The sequence below is a fragment of the Tursiops truncatus genome, chromosome 7, assembly GCF_011762595.2.
Source record: "Tursiops truncatus isolate mTurTru1 chromosome 7, mTurTru1.mat.Y, whole genome shotgun sequence".
Taxonomy (NCBI): Eukaryota; Metazoa; Chordata; class Mammalia; order Artiodactyla; family Delphinidae; genus Tursiops; species Tursiops truncatus.
Window position 1 is genome coordinate 56,795,288 of NC_047040.1, and position 17,647 is coordinate 56,812,934.

The following is a 17,647-nucleotide window of genomic DNA, read 5'->3' on the forward strand; positions in this document are numbered from 1 at the left end:
TCAACAGTGAAGGGCGGCGCAGCCGGCCTGGGGTCGCCAGCTCGTGCGGTCAAGGCCCGCTGTCAGGCGCGGCCGAGCGTCTCGGAAAGCCGGAGATCGTAGCTGCAAAGCTGGCCGGGACAGCGGAGTCAGATGGACCCAGCGGGCTGCCAGAGACTGGAAAGCGTCGCGGCCGCCCCTTTGTGTGGCAGTACGTCTCGGATCCGAAGCCTCCTTCGCCTCTCGAATCACGCGTAGACGCACCGGCCTTGATCCTCCACCGGCGGCGCTCGTAACCTTCCAGGTTTTGGAGGCGCTCTTCCTGCGGCCTTTCAGTCTCCACCCGAAGCAAAGGCCTCTCCCTGAAGCTCCCTTCGCCTCGCGGGCCTCCCTATCAGCTCTCCGACCACCGACCGGCTCCGCTCCTCCCTCCTCAATTCAGAATATAAAAGGAATGCATATAAATAACAAAGTCTTCATCTGTTATTGATTTAGCCGTCAATTCAAATTCCACTGGAGAGCGTTTGAGCGCAGTTTTAATCTTCAGCAAACCTCCCGTTTCTCTTAGGCGGGGAAAACTGACCGGCAGACTACAGATGAAAGGAAAACCTCGAGGCAACCCTCCCTATCCACGTCAGGAAACCTGAGAAATGGACCTGGGAAATAGGATGCGGCCCTGGAGTCTGGAATTTACAAAAAAGAAGGCGGGGGTGGGGGTGGGGGGAACGATGGAGAAGAAGGGGAAACAGGCCCGTTTCAAATGAAAACACGTCTTGTGAGAAAAAGAGAGAAAATGTCAGTATCTCTTCCCGAAGTGGAAGGTCGGGACGGTGTGGCCCCATTTTCAGGGGTTATTTCTTCTTGAAAGATTGAATCGTGGTCACTTTTCTTTTTCTGCCTCTCTGTCTCTCTATCGGCCTGTCTCAATTAAAACGAAGTTGCCTGCTCGAAGTCGGTTGCAAGATACGAAAGAAATCAAGCCGAGGAGGAGAAAACGAAAGTAGCTCCGAACCTTGGGTCTCTGAGCCTTCTCCGGCAGATCCATAGGGGAATCCAACCGCCAGAAGAGTTTACATATCGTGTGGGGTTTTACACAACTGTATTTAACTCACATACCAAAAGTTAGCAGCCATTGAATTCATCGCGCCCGGGCGCTAACAACGACGAGGCATCCAGCTCCTCAGCGGCCATTTCCCTGAGTGGCAAAAAGCCCTCAGAAAGCAAGTAGTGCCTAAAAATTGCGTCTAGAGGTTTAGGGTGTATAATTATGGTTTCAGTCTTCAACTGCTGTGTGCAGGCTGCCGGGAGAAGGCGATAAGCGATAAGCCTGAAATGTTTCTTTTTCAGAAGTAGAATTTAATTGGGAATTTTTTTTTGAGCTGGTCTGGTAAAAAATATAATTTTAGACACCACAAATTATATGCTAATTTAAAGTTATCACTATTTATCTTAAAGGCACAGGAAAAGGAGAGGGAAGGGGTGATGGAAGTGGAGAGCCTGGAGGTTTTACAGACCAGAACTGGTGTTGAGTTTCCTTCATCTATAGGGAATCCCATAGCATTCAGGATCACAAGATTTTATAATAAATAAGACCAGTTTCTAGAGGCAACACAAGCTTGGAAAAAGAAAACAAATGTATAAAGACTCAGAAGAAACAAGAGAGTTCTGTTTATTTGCATCTCCCTAGGAGTAAAAAAGTGATTTTTAAATGCCTGAAGCACTGCCCATGTATCTCAGCTCACAGACATTGCATCTACAAAAATAATCTCTCAGTTGTATAAATATGCAGCACTTTAGAAGTAGTTATTTATCATCACTTTCAGAAACATATTTTTTTTCTTCCTGGACTTCAGAGCTCCACGAGAGCCCAATACATTTGTTCAGACAGTCAAGTTCTTCGCTGGGTTCTGGATAAAAGTTCCCACCCATGGCCACACTGATTCAAGCCTCTTTCAGGGAACTGAGGAGATGGTCTCAATTCTAGCCCCACAGACTGGAGGCCAAGGAGAGGGGATGAATTTATACCATCCGTGGGTCACTCTGCCAATTGCAGCCATTTAAATATCTGCATCTAGAGAAATGAAGGCATCATGAGGACACATTATTTCCAAATTAAAGATTATAAAAGCACACATCTACAAGGTGTATTAAACACAAACAATTACAACAGCAAGTGAAAGACCCAAAGTCAGAAAGATTGTCTTCACTCCAATATTGATACAAACCCTATTTAATAAGGTAGCTGCTTTTAAAGCCATCACAGTCCCTCCAGCCTCCTATTTTTAGACTTTCCCAGTGACCCTAGAACACTGCTTGCCCAGAGCTGTTTCCATTTGCCTCAGGGAGACTGCTGAGAGCTAATGATTCAATTACCCAATCACAGGATATGAATGACTGCAAATCATTCAGCCATAATGGATTATGAAGATAAGAAATGCTGGAAACAGGCATAAAAAGTGATTTAAAAAAATAAAACCCTAAAGTCAAAATGGCACTTCTGAAATTCATCTGGGGGGATTATTTAAAAATACTTCAAGTCCTTTATACTGGCCTGGAGGGAGAAACAGAACATTAAAAAGTCATAAAAAATAAACCTAGACAAGAGCAAAATAAAAAATAAACAAGTAAGGAACAGAACTACGAAATCAGGTTGGGCAGCAAGAGGTTTTAGAGCCAGATAAGGGGAAGAGAGAAAAACAATTCACAAAATTTGCCATTACTGGCAGGGGAATGGGGGAATTAAATACATATTCAAGTCTTTCCAAAGGTCTTTTGGAGGCAAGTGGAAGCATTTAAACTCTCTGTGGCCAGTCTGGCCCACATCAGGAGACAGTATCTTTGAGCTTGGAGACGATTTTCTTGTCTTTCACTCTTCGGTTCTGAAACCAAATGGTCACTTGTCTCTCGGATAGGTTCGTGGCAGCCGAGATCCGCCGCCGCTTGTCCTTGTTAATGAACTTGTTAATGGCATACTCGTTCTCCAGTTCTTTGAGCTGCAGTTTGGTGTAGGGCACCCTCTTCTTCCTCCCCCGACGGTAGACACACATGTCTGGCTGATTTAGAGCCACATCCCCTGGTATAAAAAAACAGCACAGGAAAAATTAGACCGGGATATCTGGAGCACCCAGTTGGGGACTGTGTGTGTAGACTTGGAGGGGGTACAGAGAATGAAGAAAGACAGGCTGTTTACACTTTATTATTATTTACACAGACATATTATTTACATGTTATTAAAGAAAGATTATTTACACTTCAAAGTGAAGGCCAGTATGATGGATCATCATGGTTTCTCAAACCGGCATCTTAACAAGCCTGAGATTTTATGGTGTAGTTGTTGGGGACTCTCATAAGGACAGTTTCTGCAAATGCTGGTTGCAAACACACAAACATACACAGACTTAAAAAGAAATAGCTAGGCTGTTCAAACTTTGACTTTTCGTGTTCCTGCGTTTGGAGCTTGTGAGCTCTTGGAAGCTTTAGTGGTCACTCTGGGTTATTCATGTCCTTGAAAAGTGGGGCTCAACTCCGTGACACCTCTTTGGGGAGGAGGGGCCAAGGCCTGAGCAAAGGGCAGCAAAGACCTTCAACTTTAGGAGAAAAATAGGCCTATGCCCGCACACAGGCAGAAAAGGGTTGTGAGAGAGGCAATTTAAATCAGAGGATGAATTTACAGATTTCACACAAACTGGGCCGACTGCTCCACTGAGTTAACCATGGTTGGGGGGAGGAGGATAGGTGCCCAACTCCCAAGCAGGGGCATAGACTCCCGGTCCATTCTTTTCCTTCTTTTCTCTCTTCCTCTCCCTCCCTCCCTGCATCTCTCCCTCTTGTCCTTCCCCTTTTCCCAACGTCCCTACCTGGGAAGGATGATTTCCAAAAGTGGGAGCCCTGTGGCTGGTCCTTGGCGCAGTACACCTGGCTGTTCCACCCGTTGGCCAGCGTCCAGGACTGGTAGCCCTCCATGGAGATGTATGCCTCGTGCCGAGGCTCCCCGGAGCCGAAGGTAGACACCATGTCGATGTAGCCGGGCACATGCTGGTAGGGGCTCGTGTAGCCCTGGTAGAAGGACACCTCCTTGGCTCGCGCGGGCACCTCGTTGGCCGGTACGCTGCTGCTTGCCAGGCCCGACACGTCCATGTACTTCTCCACCGGGAAGCCTCCCAGCGAAGCGTGCGGCGACGACTTGAGAGCATTCTGCTGTAAGCCCACGCCGTGCGACATGCGGCAGCTATAGTAGCCGTTACCGAAGTGGTAGCCGTAGCCCAGGGCCGGGGCGCCCGGGGGCGCTGCAGCGGCCGCGCCGGGCGCCGGGCACTCTTTGGCGGAGGAAGCCTCCGGGCGCGCCGCGACCACAGCCGAAGATGACGACGACGAGGCGGAACCCGCGCGCTCAGTGGTCCCCGGGTACGCGAAGCCAGAGGCCGCCGCCGCCGCCGCCGCCGCTGCCGCCGCCGCCGCCGCCGCTGCCGCGCGTCCGGAGTGTGTCCCGGCGAACACTGGCGCCGAGAGGAAGCCGCGACACTGGCCCGGCGCCGCTGCCGCCACGGAGGAGGAGGAGGAGGAGGCCGGGGCCGCCCCGGCGGCCCCGCCGTCCGCCCGCAGCCCGTCCATGTCCCAGTTCCCGGCGCGGCTCATGGCCCGGCCTGGCCCGGCCCCGGCCCCGGCCCCGTGCACGACCCCATGGCGCGACGCGCCTCCTCCCTCCTCTCCTTTCTCTCTCGTTCTCTCGCTCCCGCCCTCTTCCTCTCGCCCTCTCTCCCTCTGCGAGCCTCCCGCCCGCCCGCCCGCCAGCCCGCCCTCCAACAGGTTAGCTCATCGCGGGACGTTTATAAAAACGAAGTTCAGGTTGGGAGGGGGCCTGAGCCGGTCGGGGGGCCGCCTCCCTCCCCGAGAGCTCCCCCTCGGGGCCGTGCCATTGGCTGCGCAGGGCCACGTGGGGGTGGGGGCGCGGGACAGCCTGGCTCCGGGCCCCGGCCCCTTGGACCCACCCACTCCGGCCCCTACTCCTCCCCAACCCTTGCGCAGCCCACCGCCCCTTCCCGCCTCCCCCGGACCCAGGCGTTTGCGCCGCAGCCACCCCCACGAGCTGATTGCGCGACCGCCCATCCTAGGCCCCGTCTGCGACTGAGGCGGGCGCCGAGGCCTGCGCCTTGTCTCGGCCACGGCAGTTTTTGCCACCTCTCCTTGGCTCCCTGAGCTGCACAGCTAAATGAAGAAGGACAGGGATGATCAGAATGATGTGAAAACAGACTGATTTTTGATCCTGTTGTTTAATTCCTCGGATTAGCTGACCTAGACCCCAAACCCGAGGAAGCTAATTTTCTCTACCTTGCGTATTGCTACGGGGCAAAGGCATTTAACGCGTGTTCTCCCGGGCGATCCTCCGAATTAAGACCAATTGGAGCAGACCCCCCCTCCCCCAATACGCACACACCGTCCACCCTGAAAATGCCCACGAAGCCGCCCTTGGGGCCGGGGACAGAGACTTACAAATAAATCAAGCGGACGAAAAGACCCGTCCTCGGCGCGGCGAACCAGAGGATCTGCCCCAGCGAAAGAAGTCCGAACGCCTGGTCCACGCTATTCGCCTCTACACTCAGGCCAGCCGGGAGTTGCACTCCCGAGCTGGGCTCCCCAGCCCTGGCGCAGCCTCCCCGGGTCCGCAGAAAGACCCTCTGAAGGACGCCGGGAGAAAGCCACTCTGCCGCCCTCCAGGAAATTTCTGCGCCTCGCCCAGCAGCTGAACTGCCTCTTGCATTTTGCAGACACCACCCACCCCCTCCCGTTACTCACACCAATTAATTGAAAACTTCACTTTCCCAGGGACCTTTGTTTCGTTTTCTTTTCCAAGCTGCCAACTGCAGAGAAGTGAGAGGGGCAAATTAAGAGGGTGTTTTTCCCAAGCAAATTTGGGGCTCGTGATGGGAGCAGCCCAGAGCAACAGGGTCTGACTTCGAGGGGGTAGGGTGGGCTCCGGGCAGTCCCGCCAGGGTGTAGGGATCGCAACCCTGAGCCCTCTTCATCCCTTCCATTCCTCAGCCACAGAACCCCAGTCCATCATCCTCCATCTTAGACGTTAGCGGGGAGCCTATGTGAGTTCTGCGGCAACTCTAAGGCTCCACTTTAGCAGCAACATTAGAGCTGATGAGCCGACAGTACTGGGGTGGGTGGGAGAGCCCTCAGAGTGAGCCCATTTCGTTCTGTACCAGCAACACCCCAGTCCAGCCCACCTCCAAGAAAATCACTCCCCTGAGCCTGTGATTGATGAAGCCAGCTTGTCACCTAGCCCCACTGTTCCTGGACCAAGACAGGACCTAGATGGGGCAACTAAAAGAGCAAGGGAGGCCCTCTTGGACCTGGCCCGTCATCGCAGGGTGGGCTGCTGGTGTTGAGAGTGTTGACACGCAGAACGCAGTAACCATAAAAGGCTCAAATAAAGGGGAAAGTTATGAGAGGGGTGCTGGAAAGGAAAAGCAGGAGAATTTGTTTGACCTTTTTGAAGTCCTAGACATGTTCATGATCAAGCAAAGATGGGAGGGGCCTAAACCTCTGCAGAAAATTGCAGAGAATCGAAGTTTGCTAGTAAGAACAATTTCGTCTACTTGAGAGAAGGCAGAAGTTAGCAAGAGAAGCTGGATTTGTTTGTTTGTTTTTTTTTTAAATGCCAGTCAGAGCCAGGTGACAGGGTTGCTGACTTTTTGGAAGAGTTTGGCTGGGTTCTCTTTACCCAACAATTTCAGTACCAAACCAGTCATGGGATGCCGCCCCCTGAAATGCTCTTATTTTTCCTTTGTATCCCCTTCTTTTTCTCAGAGAGGGAAACATGGAGATACTTTAAAAATTGTTTTTTCTGTTACCTCAAATACATTTGTTGAAATATTTCTAAGACATAACTGGAACCAACAAACTTTCAGTCTCTCAAAACTAAATATCTCTGTGATTTTGTGCCCTGGAATTTCTGCTCCATTTTCTATCTGATAAATATATTTTAATGACTGATTATATGCTAAAAAAATGAAGAAAGTGAAATTAAGATAGGAAGGAAGAACTTGTCAAGTTTTGCTGATTTCGGACAGCCCTTCACTTTTGGCTTAATTTTCCATGCAGCAAATTAAGTTGTGCAGGACTGGAAGCAAAGTCTGAATTAATGCTCTCGTTGAAAGACACTTCTCAATGGTGGCCTTGCCTCCAGTTTCCTTGTGGAACTCTGGCAAGACTTGGAGCTTCTCTACCCATCCTAGCAGGTATTCAGAGACCAGGGAAGTTTTGAACAGTAAGGAGCATAGCCTCTTGCTATTCTGCAGCTGAACCTTCTTCCAGTACAGCCTTCTAGGTCCTGGCCCTGGGGGAGGGGATTCCCCTTAGGAAAGAGACTCTGACTGGACCCTATGAGGGCCCCCTAAACCTAGCATCCCAGGGAAGCTGCTGCTATTGGATCATAGGGCAGTGGTTGAGTACCAGGCAAAGTCAGGGCTGCTCTGTTTATGAACTAAGATGACACATAGTTTACAAGCTGGGGGTGGTAGGTAGTGGAGGGATTTTGAGGCTGAATTTGCAGGAACATTTCATTTAGCTTGTATACCCTGTATCCAAGCTGATTTTAGGTTTAAACTTCACGGGAATAACTTTCTTTAGCTGGCCAGGAGCACAGACTGAACGCTGTGTGTGGGTGGGTAGGTGTATTATGTTGGGGCTTTAACAACAAAAATACTCTCTGTTAAACGAAAGTCTTTGCAAACAAAAATATCCCCCAAAACTGATGTGTTGTTATTCAGTGATTTTTGCCATCTTTCCTGATTTTGGTGAGAAACTCAAGGTGGCCCTTCATTGCCCAAAGTCCTACTCTACCAGAGAGAATCAGGTCACCTCTGGTCTCCCCTCCCATCCCTTGCTCCTTTCCCTCCTTTGCCTGCCCAAGCACCCTTTTTGGGAACTGATGATATTCTGTAAGTCACATCCTCTCTTTTCCTCCTTGTAGCTGATCTTTCAAATCATGTCCCTGTCCTGGGTTGGGGAAGGGGTAGATGCAGGCTGCGATTTAGATGTATTGAAGAACATAAGTTCCTCTGCTTGCCAAGACAGAAATGAGCTCAATTAACCACCTAATCGGTGGCCATTAGGGCCAGGACAACAATAGCCGGGTCCTAACAGAATGGGGTCCTGGGGACTCCTTTGAAAGTGTTTTCCTTGATGGCCACAGCAGAAAGTGCAGGACACCACTCTAATTAACTTGAAAGAAGCCAAAACTTCAGTGTAGAAATAAAGTCTTAATTCCAAAGTAAAGTCCAGCAGAACTGGCTGGACAGTGCTCTTAACCAAGTCTGTGCTCTGCCAACTTTGGCGCTAATTTTCCCTCTGCAGGCAATACCCAATTTCACTCAGGCTGGAGATATCAAAAGGATTTAAAAAAACAGCAAACCCGGGGTGAAGAAAGGGGTCTCTAGCAAGAGCCAGACAGTGGCATCCTGAGTTTAGGCACTTTCTGTGTCTGAGATGTATTCCATTTGGATTTAACAGCACAATTAGGCTTTATTAAATGTAAATTGTTTGCAACAACAAAAAACCTCTTCAAACCGAAGCGTTATTTGGTGAAACCAGGTTTACCTCCCGCAGGGCGGTGAGCCCTTGTTTGGGATGGAGAGAACTCCTACAGTCCTGGCGGGAATTAAACACAGCGAGAGGCTTCCCTCTCAAAGAAGCACTAATCTCACTGCGAAGGGGGACCCGGAGGGTGGGTGCAGAGCCCGAGGACCCGGGTAACTTGCTGCTTTTTTCGCAAAACAAAAGATGGGACAGAAAACCATCTTCCGCTGTTTTGTCCGACAACTCAAGGTGTGGGGTTATCCTCAGAATACATCTCTAGCAGCATCATTGTTAACTGAAGTCCAGTAAGTGCTCACTCTGTCGGCCCTATGAGATGAAAGAAAATAAATCTCTCTCTCTCTCTCTCTCTCACCCCCACCCACATTCCGCAGAGCCCCACTGTCTCGGTGGGAAATCCAGCTGTGGTCACAGGCAGCAGGAAGGGATGAAGCTTAGGGAAATGCCTAACCACGAAGGGGCGGGGCGGGGCGGGGCGGGGCGGGGCGCGGTGGGCGGAGGAGGCCAAGGAAAGGAAGCGGAGGAGTAAGTGGTCCGGATTAGCTTCCCGGGTGGGCGGCGCGCAGTTCCCCAGGCTCGGCGCTAGATGTCCCTGCAAGTTTTCCTGTCGCGTCGAGGGCGCACGAGCTTCAGGCAGGCAGCGAGTCCGGGGTAGCCCCGGAGTCCAGGGACAAAGTACCCTCCCAGCCCCCACCCAAGGCGGTCCTGGTGGGCGCGGGATTGTAGGGGAAAGGAGGAGGAGAAATAGAAGCAGCCCAAGAGGCCCGGAGGAGACGGCGCGAGGCCGGCCTGCCGAGGGATGGCAGCAAAAAGTTGCCAGTACAGAGTTTCCCCTGCAGTCGCCAGACCCGCATCCTCCCTAAAAAACCGAAACCTCCAAGCCGTGGGGACCGCACTCAGCCTAAAGAAAACATACCCGGTGTTCGCTGCCCGGGTTCTAGCCATCCTGCTGTCCCGCCACACTCGGCGGCCCCAGTCCTCGAGCGAGCTTGCGTCCGGCTGCGGGCCTGCGGGTTTCGGGCCCCGTTGACCCGGAGCCTTCCTCGCCAAAGGCAGGAGCCAGGCCCCGGCGGTTGCGGGGCTCAGCGACAGCTCCGGCTCTACCGCCGCTCCTCCGCTTGGGCAGCCTGGACAAATTTTTACAACCTTCAGTCGAAGGCCAAAAGTGTTTACCACTTCACCTCGGAGGACCCGCCGCTGCTCAAGAAACAAATATTTAGTCTGGAGGCCTAACAACAAAAACAAATTTAGGCCTCTTTCATGTAATTCCTCCTTTGGAGTAAAAAGTGCTTTTCAGCCCTTCTGGAGAAAGCCCTTTCCGAACCCTCACCCCCAACGCATCTTAAAAATTCCTGCCAAACCACGCGGGCATCGGTTGATTTTTTTCTTTTTTGAGTGAGTCTTGTGCCTTGGTAGTGAGTAGGAGGTTTTGGTGGCCTGGAGGCTGCGTCTGAAAACCAGAGACTTTTGACAGGTGGTTCCCAGTCTCAGCCTGGACATTTCGGGAGAGGTGCAAGGTTTGGGCATTTCAATAATGAACCCCAACAGAACCGTGTCAGTTTTCTCACTACCTCTATGCAGACTCAATGTTTTTGAGTATTTAAAGAAGACATATGCAAAATAAAAGAACCAACAATAAATGCTGCCCAAAGCTTTAAAACCGTATAGTTTGGATATTATCAGAGATAACTTAAATCACAAGCAAGTTCTCTAATCTCTGTGTAGAAGCTTTCTTATCTCTGAAACAGGGATAATAATAGAATGATCTCTAGAGTTGCTCTGAGCATTAGAGAAGCTAATATATGTGAAAAGCACTTGTAATTTCAGAGTTAAAGCTCTATATAGGTGGGCCAATATTACTACTACTAGTAAATGTGGAATCTACATAAATTAAGGGACATTAAATATTGTAATGGAATGTTCACCGTCTCCCATGAAACACTGTCTGCTAAACGCAGTTCAGTGAAAAATTATGGGTGTCTTTTAGTGTGAGTAGTTTTCCTGACATGGTCTCGAACATACTTTTCATGATAAATGTGCTAGAATACGCAATATTAGTGTTATTTAAAAGGTGCAAAATAGTTTTGGAAACCACTAATGAATGAAGGTGTCGCCGAGAAATGGTGTTTTCCCTTTTCAACAGACTGAGGTCCGGTTTGCCACAGGTTTTGGCACGAGGGCCGAGGGGTCCCCGAGGAAGGGAGGAAGCTGGAGACCCACCCGCGGGGTGAAGGAGGAAGGGGCTGCCGTCAGCACCCCCGCCCCCAGCGGCGGCTCCTGCGATTGAAAGCAGCTCACAGCCGCCGAAACCGCGAGGAAAACAGACGGGGGCGCCAAACGACAGCAATAAAGGCATCCGCGACTTCCGCTTAAGTCGCGCCTCCGCCCGATCCCACCCCTGCCAGGGCCTTGCCCCCCCCCCCGCCCCCCCCCCCGCTGCCCACGGACCGGAGCCTGGACCGAAGTGTCCCATTCAGTCCCCAAAGCTAAGTGGGACTAGGGGGTACCCTTACCAAGTTCCTGGGACAGCAACCCCCCTCCGCTGGGCGCGGCCTTCCAGGGATGGTGGAACTGGGCACTTGGACTGTGGAAGGAGAGGGAAGGAGAGGTGGGATCATCCGCAAGGCTGAGCTCTGACCACGTTAATGGCCGGAAAGCCGGCGCGAGAAGGGCTCATAGTGCTCGGAGTCGGGTGGCCTCTGGGGCAGGGGCGGAGGTGGACCCGGGTGCTGTCCTCCTCTGAGCTCCCGACGCCCATTATGCGTCCCACATCTCACCTCTCCAGTCACCAGGTGCCTATCCAGCTTTCCATTTCTCACCTTGCGGGAGAATTCCGTTTTATTACCTTAAAGAGGCGGAATTGATTTTCGAAGCAGAACTCGCGTTGTTGAAATAAGTGGGTGCCAGGGGGAACAGGAGGGAAACTTTTGGCATTGCCTCTGTGTATAAATGTATATAAATATATTTCACACCTCGCCTCCCCTTACATTCCTGACGCGCCCCCAACGGGTCCAAAGTTAAAAGGAAAGCGCCAACAGAGAGATGGGCAAATAGATCTCGGGTTTGCCCCTAACACACCCCCGATGTGCTGGGTGTGGCGGCAGGGAGGAAAGGGGGGGGCCCTGGGTTGGGGTCTGGGTTGGCGGTGCAAGACCCGAAACCAGCGCCCAGATTGCCAGGGTCTCTCGGCAGCTTCGGAAGCTCGCAGGCCGACCTCTGGGTCCCGTCTCTATCCGCCCTTGTTCCTGCCGGTGGCCGTGGATCTCTCCCCTTGGGCAGCTGGTGGGTGGACCCGCACAGCTCGTTGGGGGTCAGAGCATCGTGGGGCGCAAGCGAGGGAGGAGACGTGCAACGGCCTTGAGTGAAGATTGATCTTCGTTAAAATGGTTGCCACCAGCGTCATTATGACCATCAAAGTTATCGCCAAGAGGCTCAGCCGCCAAGCTCAGGTCGGGAGGAGCAGCAGCAAGGCTAGTCCGCGATTTTTCGCGCCCAGAATCAGCGCAGGGAAGATCTGGGGCCACAGGTAAGAGGCTGGGGTGGGGGAGAGGAGGAAGGGAGAAGGAAGAAGAGCAGAGTGGGGAAGAGAGGGCTGGGGGATGGTAGGGGAAGGAAACTAAGTCTCTTCTTTCCCATCCTTGACCTCGAAACCCGGCAACTTTGCCACAAATTATTCGATTTGAGGAGGGGGGGGAAGCTGGCAACGTAAAAGTGGATTTGGGGCGGCCCATATGGCGCTGTAAATTGCGACTGTGTTTAAAGTTAGCTGTTGAATTCTGCTATGAAATCGTCCAGCCGAGTTCACTTCCCCCAGGGAAAATGCGTAGGCGAGAAGCCTATCCATCAGCAGGATTATAAAAGTAAAAAACCTAGGACTTCAAGTTCAGAACTCACTCTGCAAACGGTATTAAAAAATCAGAGAGGACCTAATGATTTCCGTTTGGAGGCGCGGGCCCAACGCACCTCCCCAGACACGTAGCACTAAAGTGCTTTCAAAACTCTGAGATTCTCTCTCTCTCTCTCTGTCTCTCCTTCTTTCTCTCTCTCTCTCTCTGTCTCTCCCTCCTGGGTGGGAGGAGAGTAGCCAGGCTGAGGCGAAGAAGTGGGGAGAGAGAGAACGCGGCGTCCTATTTGTTAAATAAAATACATATTTGGTTCTGAAATTCGAAAGATAAGTAATCCAGACAGGAGCGCAAGGTCTTCTCCTTAGCAACTCTTCCTACATCCTCCCCCTGTCCCCCCCCTTACCCTCCTCCCGCTTGTAAATGTTAAAAACAAACAAACAAAACTTCCCGATGATCTACTCTGGAAAATCAAAGCATTATCTATTATTTAACACGTATCTGTGTCCGAGGAAAAATGAGGAAGGCGCTGCATGATTAGGACCTAAGGGGCAACCCAGCAAACTGAGAGCGTAATGATGCCCCTAAATGAAGGGGGAAATGTGCCGCTGCGCGCTCTATTAATCAGACTGTCAATTTCACCCCCGAGGCCAAACCCCTGGGCGAGCAGAACCGGCTCTGAGCAGGCAAAGGACCGGGAGCCTTCCTCCTCACTTCTTGTCTCTTCTCGCCTCCTACCTGGATCTATTTGTCTGCTCTGAAGCCGCCTTCATTACCCACTGACAGGAGCGTGTATTTATTTGCTTATAAACCTGTTACAATAAATGATTATTCGAACGGCGTCATTCGTACCTTAATGACGAGGGAGCGCTACTTTTTGATGAATGACATCTCGGGCTCGGAAGGATGTATGGGTCATTTTGACCAGTCATTCCCTCGCTGTGGCATCCCACAATTTTTCCGCCTCCCTCCAAAAGAGATAATAATATTTAGAGGCGCACGCTGGGGCTGAATGAGAATTAGCCCTAGGCGCAGCCCATCATTAGGACGGGACAGCCGGGCCACTGTGACATTTTTTAGAAAGCTGAGATGATGGAAAGAATAAGAAAAGAGATGATTCTGATGGAGAGAGGGCTGCACAGCCCCACAGCCGGCAAGAGGTTCTCCAATTTGTCCGACTCGGCTGGCAATGCTGTGCTCGAGGCCCTGGAAAATTCGCAGCACCCGGCTCGCCTCAGCCCGCGCCTGCCGTCTGCCCCCCTGCACAGCGCTCTAGGAGACCTCCCTGCCAAGGGCAAATTCGAAATAGATACTTTGTTCAACCTGCAGCACCCGGGCAGCGAAAGCACCGTCTCCTCCGAAATCGCGTCTGCAGCGGAGGGCCGAAAAAAGCCGGGTCATTATTCAGAGGCGGCAGCCGAGGCGGACATGAGCAGCGACGTGGAGGTGGGCTGCTCGGCGCTGCGCTCGCCCGGCGGCCTGGGCGCCGCACCGCTCAAGGAAAACAATGGCAAAGGTAATCGCGCCGCCCGCGACGCGCTCTCCAGTCCCATCCTCTCTGTTCCTCCGCTGCCCCGCCGGCCGTTCTTGGTGCCTTTGCCCCTCTCCGACCCTCTGCAGCGAGCTGCACAGAGCTGGTTCAGGCGGGGGCGGGACGGAGGCGTGGAATCGTGCCCTCCGGCTCTGCTCCTTGAGCCTCCCAGAGAGCCGCAGGCCTGGGGCCTGCCCTCGCTCCTGAGTCCGAGAAAATGTTTCTGCGTGCGGGTCTAAACGCCCGTGCGAGCCGACCTACCCCTTGCCATCCACTGAGTCGCGCTGGGGGAAGGCTTCCCAGGGCAGCTGCTCCGAACTCCGCGGCCTCTGAGCCCCAAGGCCGAGTGGAGGGGGCATTCTAAGTCGAAGGGAGTCTCGCTGGGAGCCTCGCTGGGCGCCTCTGGGAGACTCTCTTGGGTCAGCGGCAGAGAGTTGAAAAGTAGAGTCCACCCCCAAATGGTTCCTGTTTGAGCTACTGCTGTCTTTCCAATCTTAAAATATTTTAAACCAAATCCCAAAAACTGTCAAAGGAAGGTTAGAGGCCGTACAGAAAGCTGAACTGCGGTCTCCAGATCATGGCAAATCCAGAGCTTCTCAAACTGAGTCTAGATGTAGGCATTTTCCCTTGGCCAATTTTCCTCCTGAGTTGAAAATTTCCTTTTATTAAAACAAAACACCCCCCCCAATTGAGTTCCTATTATTTGGTTATGAAGAGCTCCCCAAACTTTATTGATTCCATTAACGGCAGCAATTTGTAAGCATGACAGATCCCATCAATTCAGGCAGCGCCTCGTCTTCCTCTCGCGGCTTCCCCCATCCTCGTGCAGCCCCAGCGCGGAGATCTTGGTCCTACAGTGACTCATGCGTTGTTGGCCGTTTGTTTGCCAGGGTTCGCGGAGAGTGGCTCAGCCGCGGGCACCACGACGTCTGCGTCGGGCTCTGGCCTCGGCAGCCTGCATGGAGGCGGCGGCGGCGGCGGCGGCGGCGCGGGCGCAGCGCTGGTCGGCTCCGGCTCTGGCGCGGATCAGGTGCGGCGCTACCGCACGGCGTTCACCCGCGAACAGATCGCGCGCCTGGAGAAGGAGTTCTACCGGGAGAACTATGTGTCGCGGCCCCGCCGGTGCGAGCTGGCCGCTGCGCTCAACCTTCCCGAAACCACCATCAAGGTATTGATTCCAGCATGCGCCTGTTCTAGCCTCCTCCAAGGTGTCTGGGTTGATTTTTGTTTCTCCTTTCTGGGTGGCTAGATTTAGCTGAGGGCCTGAAGACCCGCGGGGAGAGTCACCAAAGTCACTATTTCTCAGCTGCCGTATCCGAAGGGTTGGCCGGCCTGGCTGACCTGGGAAGCCCCCGAATGGCGCAGCCCATGCCTCAAACGCTCTCCTCAGCTCAGCGCCTGCCCAGGTGCCCCTAGCCCATGTCCTTGGCCTCACTTTCCCCTCGGCGGCAAAGCCGTCTGGTCTTTGTTCCTCTGGCACGAACCAAGGGTGAAACTTTCCATTTGCTCTTGATCTTGGAGATTTATTTTCCACATAAATCGTTACAATAAGGAGAAAGGATACTGTATTTTAAAAAATCGATTAGGTTGAGAAAGTTTTGTAAACATTTTTTCTCCTGGGCAAAGGGAAAAAAGCAACCTCCTGGGGGGAGCAACGAAATTGTCCTTATTTACATATCTTTAGGTGATTAATTTTATTATACGTCCAGGAGAGATAGCCGGGAGGCTGGGCGATCCTCACGGAGGATCTGGCACTCTAGAAAAAGAAAAGAGGAAACTCCACGGGATAGGGGAGGAGTGTGAAAGTCTCCCTTCGGTTTGGTCAGGCTTTCTTTAATTTAGAGTTGTGACGAATGATGTCTTCATTAGATACCGTGTGGGGAGGGGTAGAAAAGTCCCTTTCCCAGTTTAAGAGGATGTTGCTCCCGCCACTCATTTGAAGCAAAAGATTCCAACAAAACCATCCCTTCAATATCAGAACCGGACCCGTGCCAATCGGGACAATTCCTTGCAGCTCAGAGGACTCAAGACCTCGCGCGGCGACTTTTTAGAAAAGCTGCCGCGGCAGCTTCTCGTCAAAGGAGGCCTAGAATCCCTGTGCAAATCCTGGTATTGAGAGACGGGTGCTTGGCGAGGCCGGGCACCGGTGGGTGGCGGGAAAGGGAGGAAAGTTTGGGTTGGGACGAGAAACGCAGCCCAAAGCTACAGAGCAGAAGCCCGAGGAGCCGCAGCAATTGGTCACAGGGAAGAAGACTCTTGTTCGCTTAGGAGGGTGTGCCTACGGCGCTCCACACTGCCGCCCACACTGTCCCAGCTGGAAGAGGAGAGGAGACTCGGGGCTGGGCCCGGTCGGAGGGGCGTAGGCCAGGCTATTCGGAGGTCCGGGAGGGGCGGAGAGGCACGGGGCTGGGGATGGGGCCTCGGGGCGCTCCCTAACTCGGGCTGCGGCGCGGCTCTCCCCGCAGGTGTGGTTCCAGAACCGGCGCATGAAGGACAAGCGGCAGCGCCTGGCCATGTCGTGGCCGCACCCGGCCGACCCCAGCTTCTACACCTACATGATGACGCACGCGGCCGCCACCGGAAGCCTGCCCTACCCCTTCCACTCGCACGTGCCGCTGCACTACTACCCGCACGTGGGTGTCACGGCTGCGGCCGCGGCCGCTGCGGCCTCCGGCGCAGCGGCCGCGGCCTCATCGCCCTTCGCCACTTCCATCCGCCCGCTGGACACTTTCCGCGCGCTCTCGCATCCCTACTCGCGGCCGGAGCTGCTGTGCAGCTTCCGCCACCCGGGCCTCTACCAGACGCCCGCGGCCGCCGCGGGGCTCAACAGCGCGGCCTCGGCCGCAGCGGCAGCAGCAGCTGCGGCGGCCGCGGCCTCCTCGGCCGCGGCGGCCGGGGCGCCCCCCAGCGGCGGCTCCGCACCCTGCTCGTGCCTCAGTTGCCACAGCAGCCAGTCGGCCGCGGCGGCCGCAGCCGCTGCCGCCGCCGCCCTGGGCTCCCGGGGTGGCGGCGGCGGAGGCGGCGGGGGTGGCAGCGGCGGCGGCGGCGGCGCTGGGGCCGCAGGGGGCTCGGACTTCGGCTGCAGCGCCGCAGCGCCACGCCCCGAGAGCGGCTTCCTGCCCTACTCAGCCGCTGTGCTTAGCAAGACCGCCGTGAGCCCGCCGGACCAGAGGGACGAGGCGCCGCTCACCAGATAACTACGTCGCCGCCGCCAGGGGGCCGCGCCCGCCGCTCGGAGTGTGCCCGGGAGTCCCCTGAGCGCCCCCCGTGCCCCCTGTGCGCCCACGTGCCCTCTACGCTCTGCCCGCTGCTGAGGCTGTCGCCAGGCGGCGCCCCAGCGCGGGAGACCTAAGGGAACATGTCCCGAATTGGGGGGAAGAGCCGGCACGAAAGCTCGGCGTGCTTCCCCTCAAATTATTTCTATTTTTGTATCTGCTACCCAGCCACCTTCCCTCCTCTAAGTATGTTTCCCGCCGCCCAGACCCCGCATTTTTGCCTCTGTCCCGAGCTCTTGGTCTCCCCAAGACAATCTCCTCGCCCCTAAACTAGTCCTCTGGGGTCTCGGGTCCTGGCTTAAGCCGTCAGGCCTGGTTACTCGGCTGAGCCACGTGGCCAGAAGCAAGGAGAACCACAACAAAGAGAAGGGAATGGTGTGCGCTAGTGCTTTGTGCGGGAGAGAAATCCACCCCCGATG

General features: G+C 53.9%; 2 protein-coding genes and 1 long non-coding RNA gene across 3 annotated transcripts; 1 reads left to right on the forward strand and 2 right to left on the reverse strand.

Moving 5' to 3' along the window:
• Positions 1-1,446: 1,446 nt before the first annotated feature.
• HOXD13 (homeobox D13) lies at positions 1,447-4,688 on the reverse strand. Its single transcript, XM_033860404.2, has 2 exons — positions 3,837-4,688; positions 1,447-3,052 (listed from the first exon to the last, which is right to left on the reverse strand). Exons 1-2 carry the CDS (start codon positions 4,612-4,614, stop codon positions 2,802-2,804), a joined length of 1,029 nt encoding a protein of 342 aa, XP_033716295.1. The 5' UTR covers positions 4,615-4,688; the 3' UTR covers positions 1,447-2,801.
• Positions 4,689-9,687: 4,999 nt separating this feature from the next.
• Positions 9,688-11,889, reverse strand: LOC141279072 (uncharacterized). The gene is made up of 3 exons (XR_012332824.1): positions 11,795-11,889; positions 11,094-11,164; positions 9,688-9,707 (listed from the first exon to the last, which is right to left on the reverse strand). It is a non-coding gene; the product is annotated as an uncharacterized lncRNA (long non-coding RNA).
• A 1,622-nt stretch (positions 11,890-13,511) lies between these two features.
• On the forward strand, positions 13,512-17,150 carry EVX2 (even-skipped homeobox 2). Its single transcript, XM_019922290.2, has 3 exons — positions 13,512-13,938; positions 14,844-15,121; positions 16,419-17,150. The coding sequence occupies exons 1-3, from the start codon at positions 13,512-13,514 to the stop codon at positions 17,148-17,150; spliced, it is 1,437 nt and encodes a 478-aa protein (XP_019777849.1).
• The last annotated feature ends 497 nt before the right edge of the window (positions 17,151-17,647 follow it).

What these genes read in the sequence shown, in the direction of transcription:
- EVX2 (XM_019922290.2), top strand. Translation starts at nt 13,512, where the DNA reads ATGATGGAAAGAATAAGAAAAGAGATGATTCTGATGGAGAGAGGGCTG. An exon ending in CAAGGAAAACAATGGCAAAG is followed by an intron (nt 13,939 to 14,843) that starts GTAATCGCGCCG and finishes TTTGTTTGCCAG; the next exon opens with GGTTCGCGGAGAGTGGCTCA. An exon ending in TTCCCGAAACCACCATCAAG is followed by an intron (nt 15,122 to 16,418) that starts GTATTGATTCCA and finishes CTCTCCCCGCAG; the next exon opens with GTGTGGTTCCAGAACCGGCG.
- HOXD13 (XM_033860404.2), bottom strand. Translation starts at nt 4,614, where the DNA reads ATGAGCCGCGCCGGGAACTGGGACATGGACGGGCTGCGGGCGGACGGC. An exon ending in TTGGAAATCATCCTTCCCAG is followed by an intron (nt 3,053 to 3,836) that starts GTAGGGACGTTG and finishes TTTTTATACCAG; the next exon opens with GGGATGTGGCTCTAAATCAG.